The sequence below is a fragment of the Peromyscus californicus genome, unplaced genomic scaffold, assembly GCF_007827085.1.
Source record: "Peromyscus californicus insignis strain IS unplaced genomic scaffold, ASM782708v3 Scaffold_11__1_contigs__length_118956290, whole genome shotgun sequence".
NCBI classification, from domain to species: domain Eukaryota; kingdom Metazoa; phylum Chordata; class Mammalia; order Rodentia; family Cricetidae; genus Peromyscus; species Peromyscus californicus.
The window spans coordinates 93297275-93317670 of NW_026294402.1; the positions used below are offsets into that span (position 1 = coordinate 93297275).

General features: G+C 44.7%; 2 protein-coding genes across 5 annotated transcripts in view; one reads left to right on the forward strand and one right to left on the reverse strand.

The window, feature by feature from the left end:
• The window catches only part of LOC128097352 (fas apoptotic inhibitory molecule 1), a 40436-nt gene extending 30616 nt beyond the window's left edge, over positions 1-9820 (forward strand). For all 4 annotated transcript variants that reach the window (XM_052717790.1, XM_052717816.1, XM_052717799.1 and 1 more), the window contains 2 exons: positions 7013-7062; positions 9364-9820. In XM_052717790.1, the coding sequence (XP_052573750.1) occupies positions 7013-7062; positions 9364-9513 (200 nt within the window). In that variant the 3' untranslated portion in view covers positions 9514-9820. The remainder of the gene's footprint in view (positions 1-7012; positions 7063-9363) is intronic.
• Positions 9821-9933: 113 nt separating this feature from the next.
• LOC128097342 (uncharacterized) lies at positions 9934-17165 on the reverse strand. Its single transcript, XM_052717779.1, has one exon. It carries the CDS (start codon positions 15780-15782, stop codon positions 15018-15020), a length of 765 nt encoding a protein of 254 aa, XP_052573739.1. The 5' UTR covers positions 15783-17165; the 3' UTR covers positions 9934-15017.
• Positions 17166-20396: the final 3231 nt, after the last annotated feature.

The window sequence follows — 20396 nt, forward strand, 5'->3', positions numbered from 1 at the left end:
TGCAATTATTGTCACATCCGCACCTTTGTCTACTAAACCGTCCAAGAAAACGTCATTTATTCGTATTTTTAATTTTGGTCTATGTTCATTTATAGAAGCTTCCAGAAAAAATTGCTTTATGGTTTCTCCTGAATTTCCTGTTCTCTCTGCTACAGCTGATCTATCACCCTGAGCAGCCTGGTTTATTCCAATAGGCATTTGGTTATTTAATTGCTCTGAGTAGGAGTTTATTCTTTGATGGCAGGAAAGGTCTGAATTGAATTTGTTGTGGGGGCCTGCATGAGACCCCTCTGGGAGTTTCCTGAGGACAGAGGCAAAGGATTACCTTGTCTGTACCTTGTTGATCTACATTTCCGTTGGTTCATTGTTTTCCCTTACCACACCTTCTGCATAATCCAGAAGGGAGGGGCAGTCTGTTGCCATTGTTACTTGAATAAACATTCTTTCTAGGAACCCTCTGTTTACACTCCCTTTTCAAATGACCTTGTTTTCCACACCTAAAACATCTGACATTTTCCCTCAAAACTTTTGATGCTTCTCCTACCCACATATCATCATGTTCATGAGACTCAACATTAATTTTTTCCCTGATCCAATCCTCCAAGGGTGCAGATCTTGCCTTTAATGGCCTAGTTATTCTTTTGCATGCTGCATTTGCATTCTCAAAAGCCAAATATTCAGTTATATACATATTCTGTCTAGCTTCTGAATCTGGTATCATTCTGTTTACTGCTGAAGACAGCCTTTGTAAGAAATCCGTGAAGGATTCTTTTGGGCCCTGTATAACTTTTGTGAATGATTCAATTTTCTTTCCTGCTTCCTTAATTCTGTCCCATGCATTCATGGCTGCCACGTAGCATAGAATTAAGGTTTGATTATCATATAAACATTGTCTTTGTATTTTAGCATATTGGTCTTCTCCAAGAAGCTAATCCTGGGAAATTTCCATACCTCTAGCTCTACATTGATTTTCTATTGTCTTAGCCTCATCTTTAAACCAAGTGTGCCACTGTAATTGTGCTCAGGGTTCCAGACAGCATTTACTAATTCTTTCCAGTCCTGAAGAATAATTCTATTATAAGTTGACCACAGGCTTAACATTTGCTTTACAAATGGAGAATGCATGCCATAGGATACTATAGCTTCCCTAAATATCCATAAATCTAACATTTCATCTGGAGTCCCATTAGCTTGTACACGCCCTTGAGCAGGTAGTTCCTGTATGGCTACCTGATAAATTAAGTTTGGTTGTTTGAAAACAGGCTGTCTCTCTGTAACCCTATAATTCAATTCTGAAATAATTTCACCTTTAAATTCTTCTGTCCAAGTCTGAATTTCTCTATAATTCATTTTAACAAGTTTTTCTGAAGCTTTTTATCTTGGCACTTAAATTGACCAACTTTTTTAATAGTAAAATAAGGATAATTAAACAAATATGTATAATTGATGTTATATACATCCCATCAACATTAATTATCCTCTCATGTAATTGTTCCATTTTCAGACTGACTAATGTGTTATCAAACTAAGACCAATTTCCTTCCATTGGAAAGATATTTCCCATTTTTTAATGTGGGAAAGTTTTGTCTTTTAACTAGTTTCTCCCTTTAAGATATCTGATATCTTATTTGACTTACCAAGTCTGCGTAGAACAGTAGAAGTCCAAGGGCATTTCAAAGCAGCTACCTAGTGTGGTTGCAGAAAGAGATAGAGATAGAGAGCGAGATAGAGAGATAGAGAGAGAGAGAGAGAGAGAGAGAGAGAGAGAGAGAGAGAGAGAGAAAGCACTTACCTATCAGGAGAAGAAAATAAAGCTAAAAGCTAAAGTCCAGCCACGTGTTCTGGCCTGAGCCCATTCAGGTGTGACCCAGGAGTCTGTAAACCCAAAAGCAATCTAGCTGCTTGCAGCTCCAGCCCCTTGTAGCTCCGGCCACATGAGTTTTAGATCTGGCCACAAGTAGGTGCAGCTGGTGTGTAGCCAGATTGCTTGTAGCTCCATCTGGGCCTGGGGGCCTGTAAGCTCCAGCCAAGCCGGGGCCTGTAACCCCTGGCCTGTATGTCCACCAACAGTTTTTTAAAGAATTCTTGCCACGTGGGCGCCAATTGTAGACGAATTTCTAGACAGTCTTATTAAATAAGAAACACAGAGCCAAATATAGGGGTGAAAGCCAGAGCGGTCAGAGAAATAGTGAAAGCCACCAGCTGTCCTTACTCACCATGCCGCCATAGCCTCCCCCGAGAGAACCAGCTTCCTCCTGTCTAACCTGCGCCTTTATTGCCTTGCTGTTCTGCCTTCTCATTGGCTCTTAGCCTAGCCACCTCACTTCCTCATCACTGCCTGTCTGTACGACCTCCAGGTCTGTGTGTGTGTGTGTGTGTGTGTGTGTGTGTGTGTGTGTGTGTGTGTGTGCGCGTGCGCTGTTTATTTTCTCATGTCAGCATTTTTCTCACATCTGTTTTGCTTGAGTTTCTTTTCAGAAAATTCTTGAGCTGGGGGTGGAGGTGCAGAGGCAGGTGGATCTCTGAATTCTAGGCCAGCCTGGTCTACAGAGTGAGTTCTAGGACAGCCAGAACTACACAGAGAAACCCTGTCTTGAAAAAACAATTGAGATTTTTCTTATTTTTTGTGTGTGGTGTTTGGCTTCTATGTAAGTCTGTGGACCACATACTTGCAGTACTTGCAGGGGTCTGAAGAGGGCGATGGATCCCCTGGAACTGGAGTTACAGACAGTTGTGAGCTACCACATAGGTGCCAGGAATGAAACCCAGGTCAGTGCTCAGAACCATTGAGCCAACTCTCCAGCCCTTCCCTTTTATTCTTTCCTTTTCTTTTTAAGGTTTATTTATTTATTATGTATACAGTGTTCTGCCTTCACACATCCCTGCAGGCCAGAAAAGGGCACCAGATCTCATTATAGATGGTTGTGAGCCACCATATGGTTTCTAGGAATTGAACTCAGGACCTCTAGAAGAGCAGCCAGTGCTCTTAACTCTGAGCCATATTTCCAAACCCCCCATCCCTTTCATTCTTGAAGAAGACATTCTTGTTCTGTTTCTGTTCTGGTGGAAAGCAGGAGCTCCCAGCCTTCTCCATTGTGGCCACTGGGCTTTGCTTTCATAGATACTAGGTCAGCCAGTTACTACCGGCCGTTCCCAGTTTCAACTTGAAAGACATCTTTAAGGGGTTATTCCTCTGGTCAAGGAGTTAAACATATCTTGGCATCTAAGCTGAGTTATTTTTGTTGAGTACAGCAAAATCATTTTCCCTCAGAATTTATGAAGGTCTCACTCCCACAGTCTATTCTTCACTGCTTTAAATGAGTTTTGTGTCTGTGTGACTCTCATTTTTTCTTACTGGAGCTTTTAATAATTTGTTTCATCCATCTTTCTGAATATCACCATGATGTGATGAGGGATGTCGTGACTCCCTGCACCCATCACTTATTAATGGAAATTTTAGTTATGAAAGGGTTAGAGTGGTGGTTCTCAACCTATGGGTTGTACCTCCTTTGGAGGTCGAATATCAGATATTTACATTACATTTCATAACATTAGCAAAATTAGTTATGAATTAGCAACAAAATAATTTCATGGTTGGGGTCAGCACAACATGAGGAACCATGCTAAAGGGTCAGAGCATTAGGAAGGTCGAGAACTACTGGGTTAGAGAGCATTTGACTATGTGGGCCCTTGTTTTTGTTCTGACTGTTGACATGGCCTCAAAATGCAGTGTTGGCTCATTGTTGTATGACCTTGCTTATATATGTCCATAGTCTTTCAAATGTTTTTCTATTTTCCTTTTATGATTTCTGGATTAGCTATGTTCCTCGTGGCAAACCCTTCTATGTAATTTAGATAATCTGAATATGTATGCATGTTCAGTAAATAAGCTAATGGCCAGTTCTCACTACAACTGTCACAGATCTTAGCACTGGGTGTTCAGCCACATATTGTGATCAGCTGTGTTTCCCTGCCTCTGACCATGTGTGAATCACATTCAGACTGCCTTTGGGGTGAGCCCTGCACATATCCTGAGGCCACCACTGCCTTCCCCTTGCCATATTTAGCCTACCTCAAAGGCTTCCTGTAGTTTAAATGAAGTGCCCACCTGGCTCAGGAAGTGGAGAGAAGATAATCCTCGTGGACTTGTGCCCTTACAGCAGCTAGCCTGCCAGAGTCACACCCTTGTCTGGACCCTGAGACATGACCCATGGGCAGACTTGTCCTTGGATCCTGGTGCCCATGCAGGTCACAAACACAGGCGTTCTCTCTGCTTGCTCATCTGACTCTTTGGTGATGATAGTCTTCTTCTAGCCAACTCTTAGGACACTAATGTTGATAGGAAGTATTGGGGACTCCCACCTGGCAGGGAATTATGGTAGCAAACTGCTATGTGAGGTTGCTGCAGCAGCATTGCGTGCCCTGTCCTCCATACTGTAGAGTCCACGTGCTGCTGCAGCAGCATTGTGCCCTGTCCTCCATACTGTAGAGACCACGTGCTGCTGCAGCAGCATTGCATGCCCTGTCCTCCATACTGTAGAGTCCACGTGCTGCTGCAGCAGCATTGTGTGCCCTGTCCTCCATACTGTAGAGTCCACGTGCTGCTGCAGCAGCATTGTGTGCCCTGTCCTCCATAGTGTAGAGTCCAAGTGCTGCTGGAGCAGCATTGCATGCCCTGTCCTCCATACTGTAGAGTCCACGTGCTGCTGCAGCAGCATTGTGCCCTGTCCTCCATACTGTAGAGTCCACGTGCTGCTGGAGCAGCATTGCATGCCCTGTCCTCCATACTGTAGAGTCCACGTGCTGCTGCAGCAGCATTGCATGCCCTGTCCTCCATACTGTAGAGTCCACGTGCTGCTGCAGCAGCATTGTGTGCCCTGTCCTCCATACTGTAGAGTCCAAGTGCTGCTGGAGCAGCATTGCATGCCCTGTCCTCCATACTGTAGAGTCCACGTGCTGCTGCAGCAGCATTGTGCCCTGTCCTCCATACTGTAGAGTCCACGTGCTGCTGGAGCAGCATTGCATGCCCTGTCCTCCATACTGTAGAGTCCACGTGCTGCTGCAGCAGCATTGCATGCCCTGTCCTTCATACTGTAGAGTCCACGTGCTGCTGCAGCAGCATTGTGTGCCCTGTCCTCCATACTGTAGAGTACATGTGCTGCTGGAGCAGCATTGTGTGCCCTGTCCTTCATACTGTAGAGTCCACGTGCTGCTGCAGCAGCATTGTGTGCCCTGTCCTCCATACTGTAGAGTACATGTGCTGCTGGAGCAGCATTGCATGCCCTGTCCTCCATACTGAAGAGTCCACGTGCTGCTGGAGCAGCATTGTGCCCTGTCCTCCATACTGTAGAGTCCACGTGCTACTGGAGCAGCATTGCGTGCCCTGTCCTCCATACTGTAGAGTCCATGTGCTGCTGGAGCAGCATTGCATGCCCTGTCCTTCATACTGTAGAGACCATGTGCTGCTGGAGCAGCATTGCATGCCCTGTCCTTCATACTGTAGAGACCACGTGCTGCTGGAGCAGCATTGTGTGCCCTGTCCTCCATACTGTAGAGTCCACGTGCTGCTGGAGCAGCATTGCATGCCCTGTCCTCCATACTGTAGAGTCCACGTGCTGCTGGAGCAGCATTGCGTGCCCTGTCTTCCATACTGTAGAGTCCATGTGCTGCTGCAGCAGCATTGCGTGCCCTGTCCTCCATACTGTAGAGTCCATGTGCTGCTGGAGCAGCATTGTGTGCCCTGTCCTCCATACTGTAGAGTCCACGTGCTGCTGGAGCAGCATTGCGTGCCCTGTCCTCCATACTGTAGAGTCCATGTGCTGCTGGAGCAGCATTGCGTGCCCTGTCCTCCATACTGTAGAGTCCATGTGCTGCTGGAGCAGCATTGTGTGCCCTGTCCTCCATACTGTAGAGTCCATGTGCTGCTGGAGCAGCATTGTGTGCCCTGTCCTCCATACTGTAGAGACCACATGCTGCTGGAGCAGAATTGCATGCCCTGTCTTCCATACTGTAGAGTCCATGTGCTGCTGCAGCAGCATTGTGTGCCCTGTCCTCCATACTGTAGAGACCACGTGCTGCTAGAGCAGCATTGTGCCCTGTCCTCCATACTGTAGAGTCCACGTGCTGCTGCAGCAGCATTGCATGCCCTGTCCTCCATACTGTAGAGACCACATGCTGCTGGAGCAGAATTGCATGCCCTGTCTTCCATACTGTAGAGTCCATGTGCTGCTGCAGCAGCATTGCGTGCCCTGTCCTCCATACTGAAGAGTCCACATGTTTGATCTCTTTTTCCTTATAATCTAGTAGTTTTTTCCAAAGTAAAGCCACTATAACATAGATTATTGTTCTGTCCAGGAAGAAACTAAAAACTAAGTTCCTGCTGTCTGCTTTCTACCAACCCCAAGGCATGTGGTCTTTATGTCATCATCTACTTAGCTCTGCCAGCATAGGAGGCAGAAGTCACCTAGTCCCTGATGTAAATCACATTTCCAATGTTGTTTTAAATTTATTAAGCTGGTTTCCTATGACCAAGGTCCTCCTCGTTCCTTCGTTTATTCGTGTGTAACCTCCTTTACCAAGATTGTCCTTCAGCATTTGCTTTGTTTAACAAGATTTTTATCACATTCTGATGGGACCATGACTTTCTCTTAAAAGATTTCAAACCTAGGCATGGTGGAACACACCTTTAACCCCAGCACTCTGAGCTTGAGGCAAGCCTGGTCTTTCAAGCAAGTTTCAGGACAGACAGAGCTACACAGAGAAACATTCTCTCTCTCAAAAAAACAAAAAACAAAAAAAACAAAAACAAACAAACAAACAAAAAAGATTTAAAAAAAAAACTAGTTTCAGCTGTGAACAAAGTTTCTTCAAATTTTGAGAGTTTCAAAGATGTTGAAAGTACTGAGTTTTAGAATGTTGAGTACAGTTTAGAAATATAGTGTCTCCAACTTTCACAGAGAAGTTAACCTTAACTATAGAATTATAACTTTTGAAATGTCTGTTGCTCTTACAGAAAAAGATACTATGGATGTGTGGTGCAATGGGCAAAAACTGGAGACAGCAGTAAGTTGCCATTTGTTTATTCCTAGTGTGTGTGAGTAACAGTTCCTCATTCTATTACCGGGTGTGAGTGTGGGGAGGATGGGAGCTGTGGAGATGGCTCTGGTCAGTTAAACTGCATGCAAAGGGACCTGAGTTAGGATCCCCAGTACCGTGTAAAGGTTAGGAATGATCACACACACACACACACACACACACACACACACACACACACACACACTCGCACACACTCGCACACACAACTGGAGAAATGACTCAATGGTTAAAAGCACTTGTTGCTCTTGCAGAGGACCTGGGTTCAATTCCCAGCACTTATATGGTTGCTTACAAACATCTATAACTCCAGTTTCAGGAGATCTAATGTCCTCTTCTGACCTCCACTGGCACCAGGCACATCTGATGCACAGACATACGTGCAGGTAAAATGTGCAGACACATAAAATTTAAAAACATATACAAATAAAATTTGTTTTGGTTTTTTGAAACAAGGTTTCTCTGTGTTGCCCAGGCTATCCTGGAACTCACTTTATAGACCAGACTGGCCTCAAGCTCAGAATTCTGCCTGCCTCTGCCTTCCAAGTGTTGGAATCAAAGGGGTGTGTCACCACACCCTGCTTCTCAAAAAAATTTTTTTAATGAAAATGAATCTTAATAAATCAAGGCTAGGGTTGTAGCTCAGTAGCAGGTCACTCACGTGGCTAGCCCGTGTGAGGCCTTAGAGTCCGTCTTCAGCACTGCAAAAACTGACAATAAGGTAGGTTTCTAGAAATCATTAATGTATGTCATTTGTTCAGAATAATGGTTTTCAGTATAAGTGCATGTGACTTTAAAGAGGCTAAAATCAATGTCCATCCATGATGTGCTTGTTCCTAGTAACTGGCAGGAAGCTAGTGTGAAGACAACCCTCTGTAACCCCATTGCCTGCTTGTAGCTACAGCAGCAGAGCCGTCCAGGAGGCCTCCCTATCAGCCCGCCCTGGTCTGTGCACATGCACAGATGCCCTGCTCCTGTGCAGCACATATTTTCACCCCAGGATCATCACATCAGTGCATGAAATTGCCAAGAAGCAACTCAGAGACATAGTGGTAGCAACCTTTATCTGGCCCTCAAAGCTTCTTCCAAGGCTCCAAAGCGCCCCAGGGCATTCCTGGGTTCGCTGACGGTACACAGCCTCTAAAGCCCACCTGCTGGAGCTGCTCAGAGCTCAGAAAGCGCTCCCTCGGATGCTCCAGTGCTTACTGTTGCTTAGAGAGTGTGAACTCCAGGCTCACTCACTCTCGACCTCTGTGATGCTCAGATGTGCTATGCTGTAAGGACCTGTAGCTAAGCAGGGCCTCTAGCACTGAATTTCAGTTCCAGCCCATGCAGACAGGATTTAAGTCTGCTTGTGAAAGCTTCTGGCACACTCCATTTCTGTCCTCTGAACTCCTGCCTTTCCACTCTAGAGTAACATCTTGCAGTAGAAATACATATGAACCGTAAGTGTGAGACTTGTGGGTAACGTCACCTTTTCCAGTAGCAACATGAAAAGGAAATGTAAGGTGGGTTAACTTTAATGTTTAACTTAAATCAGTATATCAGAAATGTCATAAAGATGTGCATGGTGGCACACGCCTTTAATCCCATCACTCAAGAGACAGCAGAGACAGGTGACTCTCTGTGAGTTCTGGGACAGCCTGGTATACATAGTGAGTTTCAGAGAGCCAGGGCTATGTAGAGAGACCCTGTCTCAAAAAAAAAAGGCAGTAGTTTTTTGCATTGTTTCATGCTAGGTCTTCCTATAGTTAACATTGAAACCCTGTATATCATTCAGACTAGTCAAGGTTGTGGTACTCAGTGGTCAGTGCTGTTGGTTACCTGGTTATCTTACACCTGGAGGAAGTTGGGTTTCTGGTGGGAACCGTTCCGTCTTACTGGACAGGCCTTCAGCAAATTATTAAGTATGTTGCTCTTCAGTTTCTGTATCTATAAAATGAGAATAGTAACAATACTTCTGGCAGCTATTATAAAGACAGTGAAATGATACCCATAAGCTGGGATAGCATAAGTAACTGAGAAATGTTTATTGATGTGCTCACCAAAGTTTTTAGTTTTGTAAACATTGTCTACACTGTGGACACAGAACTTTCTTCTGAAAGTTAAGATCACTCAGGATTTTGGAAATTACAGCAAATCACAGGGCTGTGTACATAATTGGGCTCTTATTTGAAGAGCTTGGCATTAAGACCAGTCCGTTTTAAATGATGTTAGTGCCCCGGCAAAGAGATTTCTGGAACACTGATGCGTCTTCCCTTGCTGTCCTAGGGCGAGTTTGTAGATGATGGAACTGAAACACACTTCAGTGTTGGGAGCCATGACTGTTACATAAAGGCCGTCAGCAGTGGGAAGAGGAGAGAAGGGATCATCCACACCCTCATTGTGGATAATAGGGAGATCCCAGAGAGCCTTCAGTGACTGCTCGTTAATGAGTTCTGAGCTGAAGAGGAGACATCAGGACTTGCTAATGGCTGCGGTAATTAAATGTGTTCACTCTGTACATACTGGTAGATTGTCTGCAATGTTTTTACTTTTATCTTTTGTTACTTGAAACTGTAATATTCCAATGGTCAGGAAAATGTGGAATCATAAAAATTTATTTTTTAACTAATGTGTTTCTAATTCAAATGGAAAATAAAATATGGACCAAAACCACTAACCTCTCACCACAGTAACCTTGACTATAGTAAACACTGTAAAATAAACTGGTGCTGCTGGCTGTGTCCACCGTGGGTCTGCTTTCACATGTCTTTCACATGAAAGGTAGGTTGGCCTATATTTGAAGCAATTGGTTCATAATGATACAGTTTGTGTAACCAGAGAAAACAAGAAGCATTTTCTGTCGAAAACATGAAAAAAAGCCAATAATGTCATATAAGAACTTAATTTAGGTGCTAGAGAGATGGTTTAACAGTTAGGAATGCATGCTGCTGCTCTTCCAGAGGACCTGGGTTCAATTCCCAGTACCCACATGACTGCTCACTACTGTCTGTAATTCTAGTCCCCAGTGATCTAACACTCTGCTTTGGCCTCCATGGATATCAGTCATGCATCTGGTGTACATATATACATTCAGACAAAACACTTATACACATAAAATAAAAATAAATCACTTAAAAATGAAAAGATTTCCATTTATATGGGTGTGGCAGTTTATGTCTTTAATCCCAGTACTTGGGAGACAGAGGCAGGCAAACCTGAGTTCACTCCCCAAGAAGGGAAAACTGAATCCTGAAATGGTCCTCGGGTGTGTGCTCTGTGGCATGTGCACCCAAATCTACATATACAAAATAATTAAAAAAAAATTTAATTTAAAATGTGGGTTTGTGTAGAGATGGTTTTATTTCCATTCGTGTGTGGGAAATAAAGAGAGAAAGAGAAGATCTCATTTACGTGGACTGTGTCCCTCAGAGGAGAGCACTGCTCCTGTGCACAAAGGCACCTCTCTGTGGACTTGCTCAGTCCTGCTCTTCCGTGGTTTGCCTTCCTGCTCTTCTATAAAGTCTTCCATGGCAGGCACCTACTTCCCACATATGGAGGTCAGAAGACAGCCTCAAGTGTGGCCCTCACCTTCCACCTGGTTTGAGACAAGTTTGAAGAGTTCTATAAGATTCAGAGGCAAGAAAAAAATACCCCTGACATATGTGTAGCCTTAGAAGTCTACATAATGCCTGAATTAGGAGGGAATTAATGACCGGAAGTGGCAAAAAAGGAACCTCAAGGCTGATGGTAATTTTCTTAGCTTCGCCTGAATGCTGGTTACAAAGACAGTCTATGAATACTAATATACCTATGTGCCATTTTCTTTTCTGTAACATATGCTCTGCACAAATCTGAAAATAATACTTTTATGATTGGGTTTAGGGATGTAGCTTAGTGGTAGAGTGCTTGCCTAGCGTGAGGGAGGCGCTGTGTTTGATCCCAGCGCTGGCCCCGTGTGCACAGACACACAAAGGATTTTAATATATACTCAATGCATTCTTAAAAAGTACCCTCACTCTCTCCTCTCTTGGCAATCTGTTACTTAAGAATAAAACCATGAGTGATGGCTTGGTGGTTAAGACCTCACTATGAACCCAGTAACAGTTAGCCAATCTGGGACTGAAATTGTGACCAAAAACAAATTTGTTTGCCTTTTAACTTGTTCCTCTCAGGCATTTTGTCAATAGTGTCAGGATTGATTACAGAGCGGGGAAGTAAAACATATCCAAGACCGAGATAGTAGAAAAACCCTAAAATGTAGGAGGCAAGGCAAGAAGGTATAAAACAGGAAGCTGATGGTCTCATATCACTGCCAAGCAATGGAAAGTTCGAGAACTGATGTGCACGGCTCTAGCTTTCTTTTAGGTTTGACGTGATCATTACCACCTTGAAGCAGATTGTTTATGAAGGACCTTGATTCTTGGCAGTCATGGTGCCAAAAAAACCAACTACAGCCGATAGCTAGGTGTGTTGTAATACAGTGGGCCTTGCTGCTTCCTCTCAGAGGGAGGGGAAGAGTCACAAAACCCTCCCAGGAGATTGCAATCAGCACTCCCTCTGTTTCAATATGAGAGGTAAAAACAGACTGGGCGGGGCTGGCCAGTGGTCCAGCTGCCTGGGAGTCACCCATGCTTCTGTGAGAAACAGGAAGCCCAGTTGTTTGCCAAGCTAGACTTGACAGAATCTTCCTCTGGTGTCTGGACTTCCGTCCTATGTGGGTGTGTAGATGTTTATTTTACAAAACACAAGGCACCAGTGGATCTGGCAACCCGGTGGATGATGGTGAGGAAATGAATGAGAATAGTCTCAATGAAATGTCGCCATACTAAAGTGAGTGAGGAACTGGTGGGGCATGAGTAAAGTCACAAACAGTGATAGTGACCATTTGAAGGCACCAGAAAAGCTGTGTAGGAGTCTACTTACAAACCAAGGTGTTGGAGTCGGGGAAGTTGGAGAGGTAGACCAGGTATTTGGAAACCTAGGAGCAGGAGAGGATGGACTCCACTTGCACTCCATTTGGACATAAACACTGAGTGGCCCCAAGACGGAACTCCAAGCACCATTCGGCTGGCCTGTAACCTGACAAGTTAGGTAAGAGCAAACCAACATGTGCCCACTCAACAAGGTGGAACAGATATCCATATCAAGAAACACAACCCCAAACCCAAACTCCAGATACAGGTCCTACCACAAAACGCAAACAACATGAGTGAGCCGATAAGACATCTCCAAAAATGCGTATTCTCATAGTTAGATTTCTTGAGAAAGGCAACTTAATGACACACAAAAAAATGATTTCTAAATAGCTTTTATAAATACATTGAGGGAACTAAAAAAAAAAAAGGATATCAATGAATGAATACTAAAATAGTTGAATGAAATAAAGGAGACAATTCAACATATGAATATTGAAGTAAATAAAGAGAATTTCTGAAGAAAAGCCAAAATGAAACTCAATTAAAAATTCAGTAAATTGCTGGATGGTGGTGGCGCATGCCTTTAATCCCAGCACAGGCAGGGCCAGGTGGATCTCTGTAAATTCAAGGCCAGCATGGTCTACAGAGTGAGTTCCAGGACAGGCACCAAAACTACACAGAGAAACCCTGTCGGAAAAAAAAAAATTAGTAAATCAAATGGCGTAAGTGGAAGAGAGAATATCAAGGCTTAAAGACAAGGTAGGGGTATTGGATAACCAAACCAAAGAATATGTTAAATCTAAAGAAATAAAACCAAACCCATGATATGCAGGCACTCTGGGACACTGTAAAATGGCAAAACCTAGGAATCGTAGATAGAGAAGAAGAAGCCCAATGGCAGAAAAACACTTTCAACAAAATCAGAAGAAAACCCCCCAAATATGAGGAAAGAGAAATGGCTATCGGGTTCGAGAGGCCTGTGCACACCACCAGTTAGACAGGGCCATGTAATAAATACTGAATACCCAGAACAAACAACAAATACTGAAAGCTTCAAGAAAGAAACAAGTTTCCTATAAAAGCAAGCCCATGAGATTAACAACTGACTTTTCAGTGAAGATGATAAAAGCCAGAAGGGCTTAGACTTACTATCTGAGATTTCTGAATGACCACAGATGCCAGCCCAGACTACTGGACCCAGCAAAACCATCAGTTGTAATATAAGGAGGAAGAAAAATGTGAGAAAATCAGATTAAAGGAAGGTTTGACCACTAAGCCATGTCTGAAGAGGATACTGGGATGCTTTGATCTAAAGAAAAGGATGAAAACAAGAGAACACAGGAATATATAAACAATTTAAGAACAATCAAAAGAGATTTAAGAAAATGTGACAAGATGATAGGAATTAATACATGTCTTTGAACAACAATTTACCATCTCAATTACCCAATAAAGAGATGCAGACTAGCAGATTGGATTAGGAAGCAAGATCATCATGTTGCTGCCTCCAAGAAACACACATTGCCATCACCTTAGGCAAAGGGATGGAATATGGTTCTAAAGCAAAAGGAACTAAGAAACAGAGTTGCCCCTGGAGCCTGCAGCAGGAGCCTGGTGGTCCCTGATTTCAGACGTTATGTCTCTACAACTGAGAAGAAAGTCCAGTAACTTGAGCAACCGAGCTGTTAGTAATTCGTCACGGCAGCTAAAGGAAAACAGTTGTTTATCCTAGGTGAATGACAGCAAGATTTGACTCATAATTAACTCTGTGTGTGTGTGTGTGTGTGTGTGTGTGTGTGTGTGTGTGTGTGTGTGTGTGTGTTCATTTCTTTGATCTAATTCTATTTCAATTTTTAAAGATACCTGTTTCTCTTGATATGGGTAGACAGAATGAATTTCCTGCAATTGACATTTTAATATGTTTCTTATTGAAGATCATACATTCGATATTGCTTTATACTCAGGGTAAGGGAAGGTGAGACCCTCCACTTCACTAGCAGGCTGATTTTCAAAAAATTTGTGTGATCATACAGTCCCCGAGATTGCTTGGGGTTTTATTGTCCTCTTTCTCTAATACACACACACACACACACACACACACACACACACACACACACACACAGAAAAACACACACAAACTCTCTTTCCCTCTCTCTCTCTCTCTCTCTCTCTCCAGCTCTCTCTCAAAAACTCCTTTACACAGCCTCACATACTGGGGTCCACAAATTTTATTAATTTATAAGTGAAGTTGGAATTACAAATATTGTTAGCAGAGAAGCATCATACACTCAGGGTTAGCCCCCACCATCTCCCACTGGGGTATTTGTTGGTTCCTGGAGGAGCAACAGCTTGAACTGTCCAAGAACCCGAAGGCAAGGCCAAGTCTCCATCCAGTCAGGGGAACACAGAAAGGACAGTGGCGGCATAGCAAGCCCAGTGCTCTCGGTTCTGTTGAAATAGGGGACCGTGAGAGTGTCTGTCCAGGGATTCGGTGATGTCAATGAGGGGGATGTGGGAGGTTTTGAGATGAAGACTGGAATTGGTTCTGGATGGCAGCATTTTGACTTCAGGGCTGAGATCTAGTGTCTTCATTCCTCCATAGTGCACAGCCAAAAACACCTGTGTGTAGCCAGGCTGAATGTTGGGTTATTTGGTGTCTCGAGTGGCACGGGAGCAGTCCTCTCTTTCCTAGAAGAGGCGCCTCCGGGCCTTGCAGCAAGGGCACCAGATCTTCTGATGACTCTGAGGGTCCTGTGCCTGATGACTTGGAGGAGGAGAGGGAGATGGAGGGAGAGGCTGCAGTGGTGAGCTGGGGAGAGTCCACAGCATGCTGCCTTTGAGGCTCCAGATGAAGCTGGGAGCATATCTCTCTGCACCGGGAGGGGCTGATGGACGCCAGGGACGTGACACTTAGCCCGGGAACAAGGGGCTGGACACCCCAGTGAAGGGGAGAGGCATTCCCGGGACCATGCCGGCTGGATCATTCATCCATGGCCTAGGCCTCAGGAAATCTCCTAAGCCTCCTTAAGAGTCTTCATGGGGGTCAGAGACGTTTCCCCAGCCTTGGGTGTCTAATATCGTTTTCCTGGAGGATCCCCGCTGGAGGCTGACCTGGTGGTCCAGGGGCAACTCCCAGAGAGCGGCCTCCAGCTGGCTGGCGGCCCAGAGGCCAGGCTGTGCAGTCTGTGTGGAGTCCTGGAGATCCTCGGGCACAAGGATGTTGTGTCCAGGGAGCGTCACACTCATGTCCCAATCGGGCTCGGCAGGAGCATTCGTCCATAGCATAGGCCTCAGGAAGTCTCCTAAGCCTTCTTGAGTGTCTCTCTGTGGGTCAGAGGCATTTCCCCAGCCTTGGGTATGTGACACAGATGGGCTGGAGGATCCCCACTGGGGCCTGACCTGGTGGTGCTGGGGCATTTCCAGGAGAGCAGCCTCCTGCCGGCTGGAGGGCAAGAAGCCAGGCTGTCCAGGCTGGTCGTAGTCGGGCACCACGATGATGGTGTGAACAGGGAGCGTCACTCTCCTGATGGAATCTGGCTCGGGCTCCAGCAGCGGGTCTCCACCTTCCAGATGGAGTTTCAGGGCAAGGCCAGCAGGCAGGAACAAGGTGGTGGTGAGCTGCTCGCTGGCCGGCCTGGTGGGCGCTTCCAGGTCTGGCTGTGCCTGCGACCCCGGGCAGGTGCACTCGTGGAGGCGTCGGCGCTTGGCAGGCTTGGGTCCTTCTGGCTGCGGTGCCCAGCAGGGCAGCGGGTTGTCGGTTGGGCTGCGGGGCCACATTCCTGGCATCATGGTGGCAATGCGGCCTTGGCACTTGAGGAGAGGTGCAAGACAAGGTCCGCTGCAGCTGATGGACTTTGCTGGAGGTCTTCCTTCAGGGACAGCTGTGGTCTGGCTTCTTCTGAGTGCTGGAGGTCTTCCTTCAGGGACAGCTGTCGTCTGGCTTCTTCTGCAAGAGACTCTGTGGACCCTCTAGAAGAGAGACGTGGTCAGGATGACTGACTGATCAAGAGTGTTTGGAGAGGACCACAGTTCCCTATTTAAGCCTGCCTTCCAAGAAAGCCCCACCCAGGCATGGCGGGGCCCAGGCAAGGTGTGACCCTCAACCTTCAAGAACCCACCTGTGTGCCAGTGTGCATGTGCGTGTGTATGCACACAGGTGTTATTGGGTGGTGGTGGTCGAGAGGAGAAATCGACCTTGGCATGTCTTTATTGTTTGGATAGCCTGATTTTTGTCCAAAGATAGAAACAGGAAAACCGTTTTCCCAACCCCTTCCTACATACTCATGGATTCTTTGCTCCATCCCCACATACCAAGTCCTAAACCTTTTCTTCATTCCCAAAATAAAATGGAAATGGAAATTAACAAAGTGAAACTTGAGTTGTTCGTTGGAGGTCAAGGTTGCTAATAAAACCAGTGGCTCAATTTTTGTATACGGCTAGTTTTTAACTTAATCAAAAATCGATATTAGATTTATATGGTATCACGTGCAAAGAATTGATCTAAGGAAACACCCCAAGGATAGAGTGTTTGTCTCACTTGCTGGAGGCCAATGGCTTCCATCCCCAGAAAGAAATTTAAAAAAGTATTAGAGTGAGTACTTTAGAACATCCCTAACCCCAGAAGTTGGGAGACAAGGACAGGGAGATCAGGAGTTCAAGGTCAGCCTGCTGCCTGGGGAGTACTAGGCCAGTCTGTGGAAAAGGGGAATTCCAGGCTAGTCCGGACCCATGAAACCATGTCTCTAAGACATGATTAGTTTATCCTCAAAGGTCATTAGGGGTGGAAAAGAAATCTTTCAAAATTAAAACCTTTGTTTGTGTTAAAAATGGAAATTAAGCATAGTCCTGCTTAATTTGTAAGTGGCATCTTGGATATTTTTCCTTCTCGTTCTATTATTTTGTTATGCTCTGTGTTTGACACCTGAAACCAGTTTTACTCTTTATGGCTGTCTCTCTGTCTTCCCTCCTCCTCTGTCTCTACTGTCCCCTATTGGAGGAGCTCATCCTCACACATGCCAGACAAACTCCAGAGCTAAGCGCCAAGGCCAGTCCCTTATTGGTCCTGTTGGTTTGATTATTTACTTATTTACTTACTTATCTACTTATTTCTTTGTTCATATCTAACAGGGTTCTAGTAGTCCATATGGCCAACTCAAGATGTAGGCCTAAGATCCTGATGGGTGAGCTTACCATGCTTTTTCATTTGCATATTTATTGAATGTTTCTTTTTCTTTTTTCTTTTCTTTCTTTCGTTCTTTTTAATTTTTTATTTTTCATTTTTTTTTTTTTGGTTTTTCGAGACAGAGTTTCTCTTGTGTAGCTTGGTGCCTCCCCTGGATCTTGCTCTGTAAACCAGGATGGCTTGGAACTCCCAGAGATCACTCTGACTCTGCCTCCCAAGTGCTGACATTAAAGAAATGCACCACCACTGCCCAGCCATTGAATGTTTCTTACCTTTTAAATAGTATATCAATGAATCTACTGCTTGGCACTATGGATATCCATTGGAAAACTCTGTTCAATGAGAGGAAGATAGTCATGTGATGATTCTGTCTGCCCTGCTGAGTGATCTTCTTGGAAAAGTTCTCCTAAAAGTCTTCCCTCTGTATGTTTCTCTCTTCCTCCTCTTGCCAACTATACAAAATACTGGGTTTTCTTAGGACATTCTCATACATGTGTAAAATAGACCTTGATTTCATTCATGCCCCACAACCCTCTCCTCTTGCTGGCTCTGTTCCTTTTCCTATTTATTTCTCAAAGTACTCTAAGGACTTTAGAATTATGCAAATGACAAAGCATATGTGTGCACATGCATCTGCACATGTTGACAGGTCCCCTTGGAGTCCAGAAACCAGTACTGAATACCCTGGAGGTAGCTCTCCAGGCACCTGAGTCTATGCACTGAACCCAAGCCTTTTGAAAGACCAGCCAATCTTAACTCCAGGTTCAGTTGAGAGACCCCTGATAAGATAAGGTGGAGAGTGATTGAAGGCAACCAACCTCAACTTTGGGCATGCATATATGCACCACATGCTACACACATACATTCTCCAATAAAGCAAAATATACACATCAACGTGAAACTTTCAGCACCCTGGGGAAGGTGTTTCTGATGCTGAATTACAGGAGCCCAACAATGGAGAGCCACTGTCCTAATAAAGTACAGAAGAAGACAGTGAGCAATGTCGGAGTTTGCTTTGGCTCTGCAGTACCCCTCCCCTCCAGACAGCATGGAAATGAAGTTAATGTAATACTATTTGAAAGACTTAGATTCTAGTTCCAAAACTCAGAAATCTGATCATGTTTGTTTTTATCAACTGATTTCCATAAAACTTACATCTCTACCACCAAGATAATTGTCCTAAGTTCTTTAACCCTAAAATACAGGAGCAAACGGAAGAAAGAGAAATCCAACAAAATGATGAGACACTAGTTTATTCTCACGAAGAATTCTTCTGAGGGTGAAAGAGAACAGGAGCACAAGGCACATTTTATGGAAGAGTCACAGGACCAAATAATTGGCAAAACTTAATTAAAAGTTCAGGTGATGTGATCTCTGGGGCCGATGATTAGCCTGAAAAGAAAGGCATTTGCTTAGGAAAAGCAACTGAGCACAATAGGTATAATTTATACATGCTAAAAAAAATTAGAAATACTTTTAAAACCTCAGCAACGCAAACCATTCACAGATACAAATATGTAGTCTCAATACTTGAGAGGTGACACAGAAGGAACCCAAGTTCAAGGTCAGCCAGGGGACCCTTAAAAAAATCAATAGTACAGTTAAAATTATATGCTATCCTTGGAACTTTAGAGATGCTCAAGAGCTTTTGTTATCCCAGAGATGACCCCTGTTTGAGTCGTAGGACCCATATGGTGGCTTATAACCATAACTCCAGTTGTGAGGATCTGACACCCTCTTCTGACCTCTGAGGGCACTAGTCATGTCTGTGGTGCGGACATACACACATACATGCAGGGAAAACACACAAAACACGTAAATCTTGCCATACTATAAAGAATATAGGCTGTCCTTGTTAGAACACAGGAACAGGACTGGCCCAGTGGATAAAACACTTGTTGATAAGCAGGGCACCCTGAGTTTGATCCCTAGGACACACATGGTGGAAAGAGAAACCAATTCCTATAAGTTACCTTATGACCTCCAGCATGTGTCATGGTACATGAACATACACACACACACACACACACACACACACACACACACACACACAAATGTGATAAAAATATATACATGAAATAGTAACCGATAGAGAAATTCAATTAAGTATACCAAAGAATGCCAAGAAGTGTTTGGAGCAGTGAGATCATGACAAAGAACTACAGCCACTCAGGCTAGGTCACTTATTTCACACTGTTGGGCTCATTTATAATGGCAGCACTTGGGCCAGAGTGCCTTTGACCAGGGTGTGCACTCAATGCTGCTGCCAATAGGAGACAAGCCCTGACGCTGCCCATGGATGTGCTCAGTGTGCCCTCTCTTTCCTGGTCTCTGTGCTGATATTCCTGCTCTGAAAGACAGCAGTGTTCAGAAGACTGACTCCCACGTGTGACCCTTCTTCACCGCTCCCCTTGATGAGCCTATAAAACTGAAGGATCAAGGAACAGTCGGCATGTATGTAGGCTGTTCACTTCTAAGGTTGTACCAGACAACCAGAAATTCCTACAAAACATGTCCCCAGGAATCTTCTAAACCATGAGACCTTAGGGTGCAGGACAGGGAGCTGCCATCACAGAGCACTAGACACCATCAACCTGTGTAAGGCCTGCTACAACAAGGCACTCAAATGTACTGTGAACTATCACCTTTCCGATGTCTGAACTCGAGGGGATTCATATTGGGCACATTACCACAGGATCCACAGAAAGGAAACTTGGCAGCCCGGAAACCATAAGGAGTTCCCACTTGTCCTCGTGACCATCAGTGAGAGAACTTCACCATGTCCCAGCCTGTCTCATTTTAAGGGTGAAAACAGTGAGACTAGGGATGTGACATCACTGCCTGTTGTGGACTGGCTTCTCCAGTCCATCAGTTTTTCTCCTCTGCTCTATCTCCAGCACCCTAAACACACAGCTCTGCACCATAGAAACCTCACTTGTCTTTGTGCCGTGAAAGCGAAGCTCAGAGCGCTCACACGCAGCTCTGGGGGGTGACTCTGACAGGTGCAGTGACGAGTAAAGCTTTTGTACTCCATGTTTCAATGCACATAGAGTAGACTGAGGCCCGAGGAAACGCAGAAACTTACTGAATCCTCAGGGCAAACGCAGAAGCCTAGGTCCGTAACAACAGCCCCAGTGACAACAGTGCAGTCTCCTGAGTCCAGGCTCGGGGTTCTTCCTCACACAACTAAACTTCGTTTATTTTGAAAATCACAAAGAATT

What these genes read in the sequence shown, in the direction of transcription:
- LOC128097342 (XM_052717779.1), bottom strand. Translation starts at nt 15,782, where the DNA reads ATGATGCCAGGAATGTGGCCCCGCAGCCCAACCGACAACCCGCTGCCC.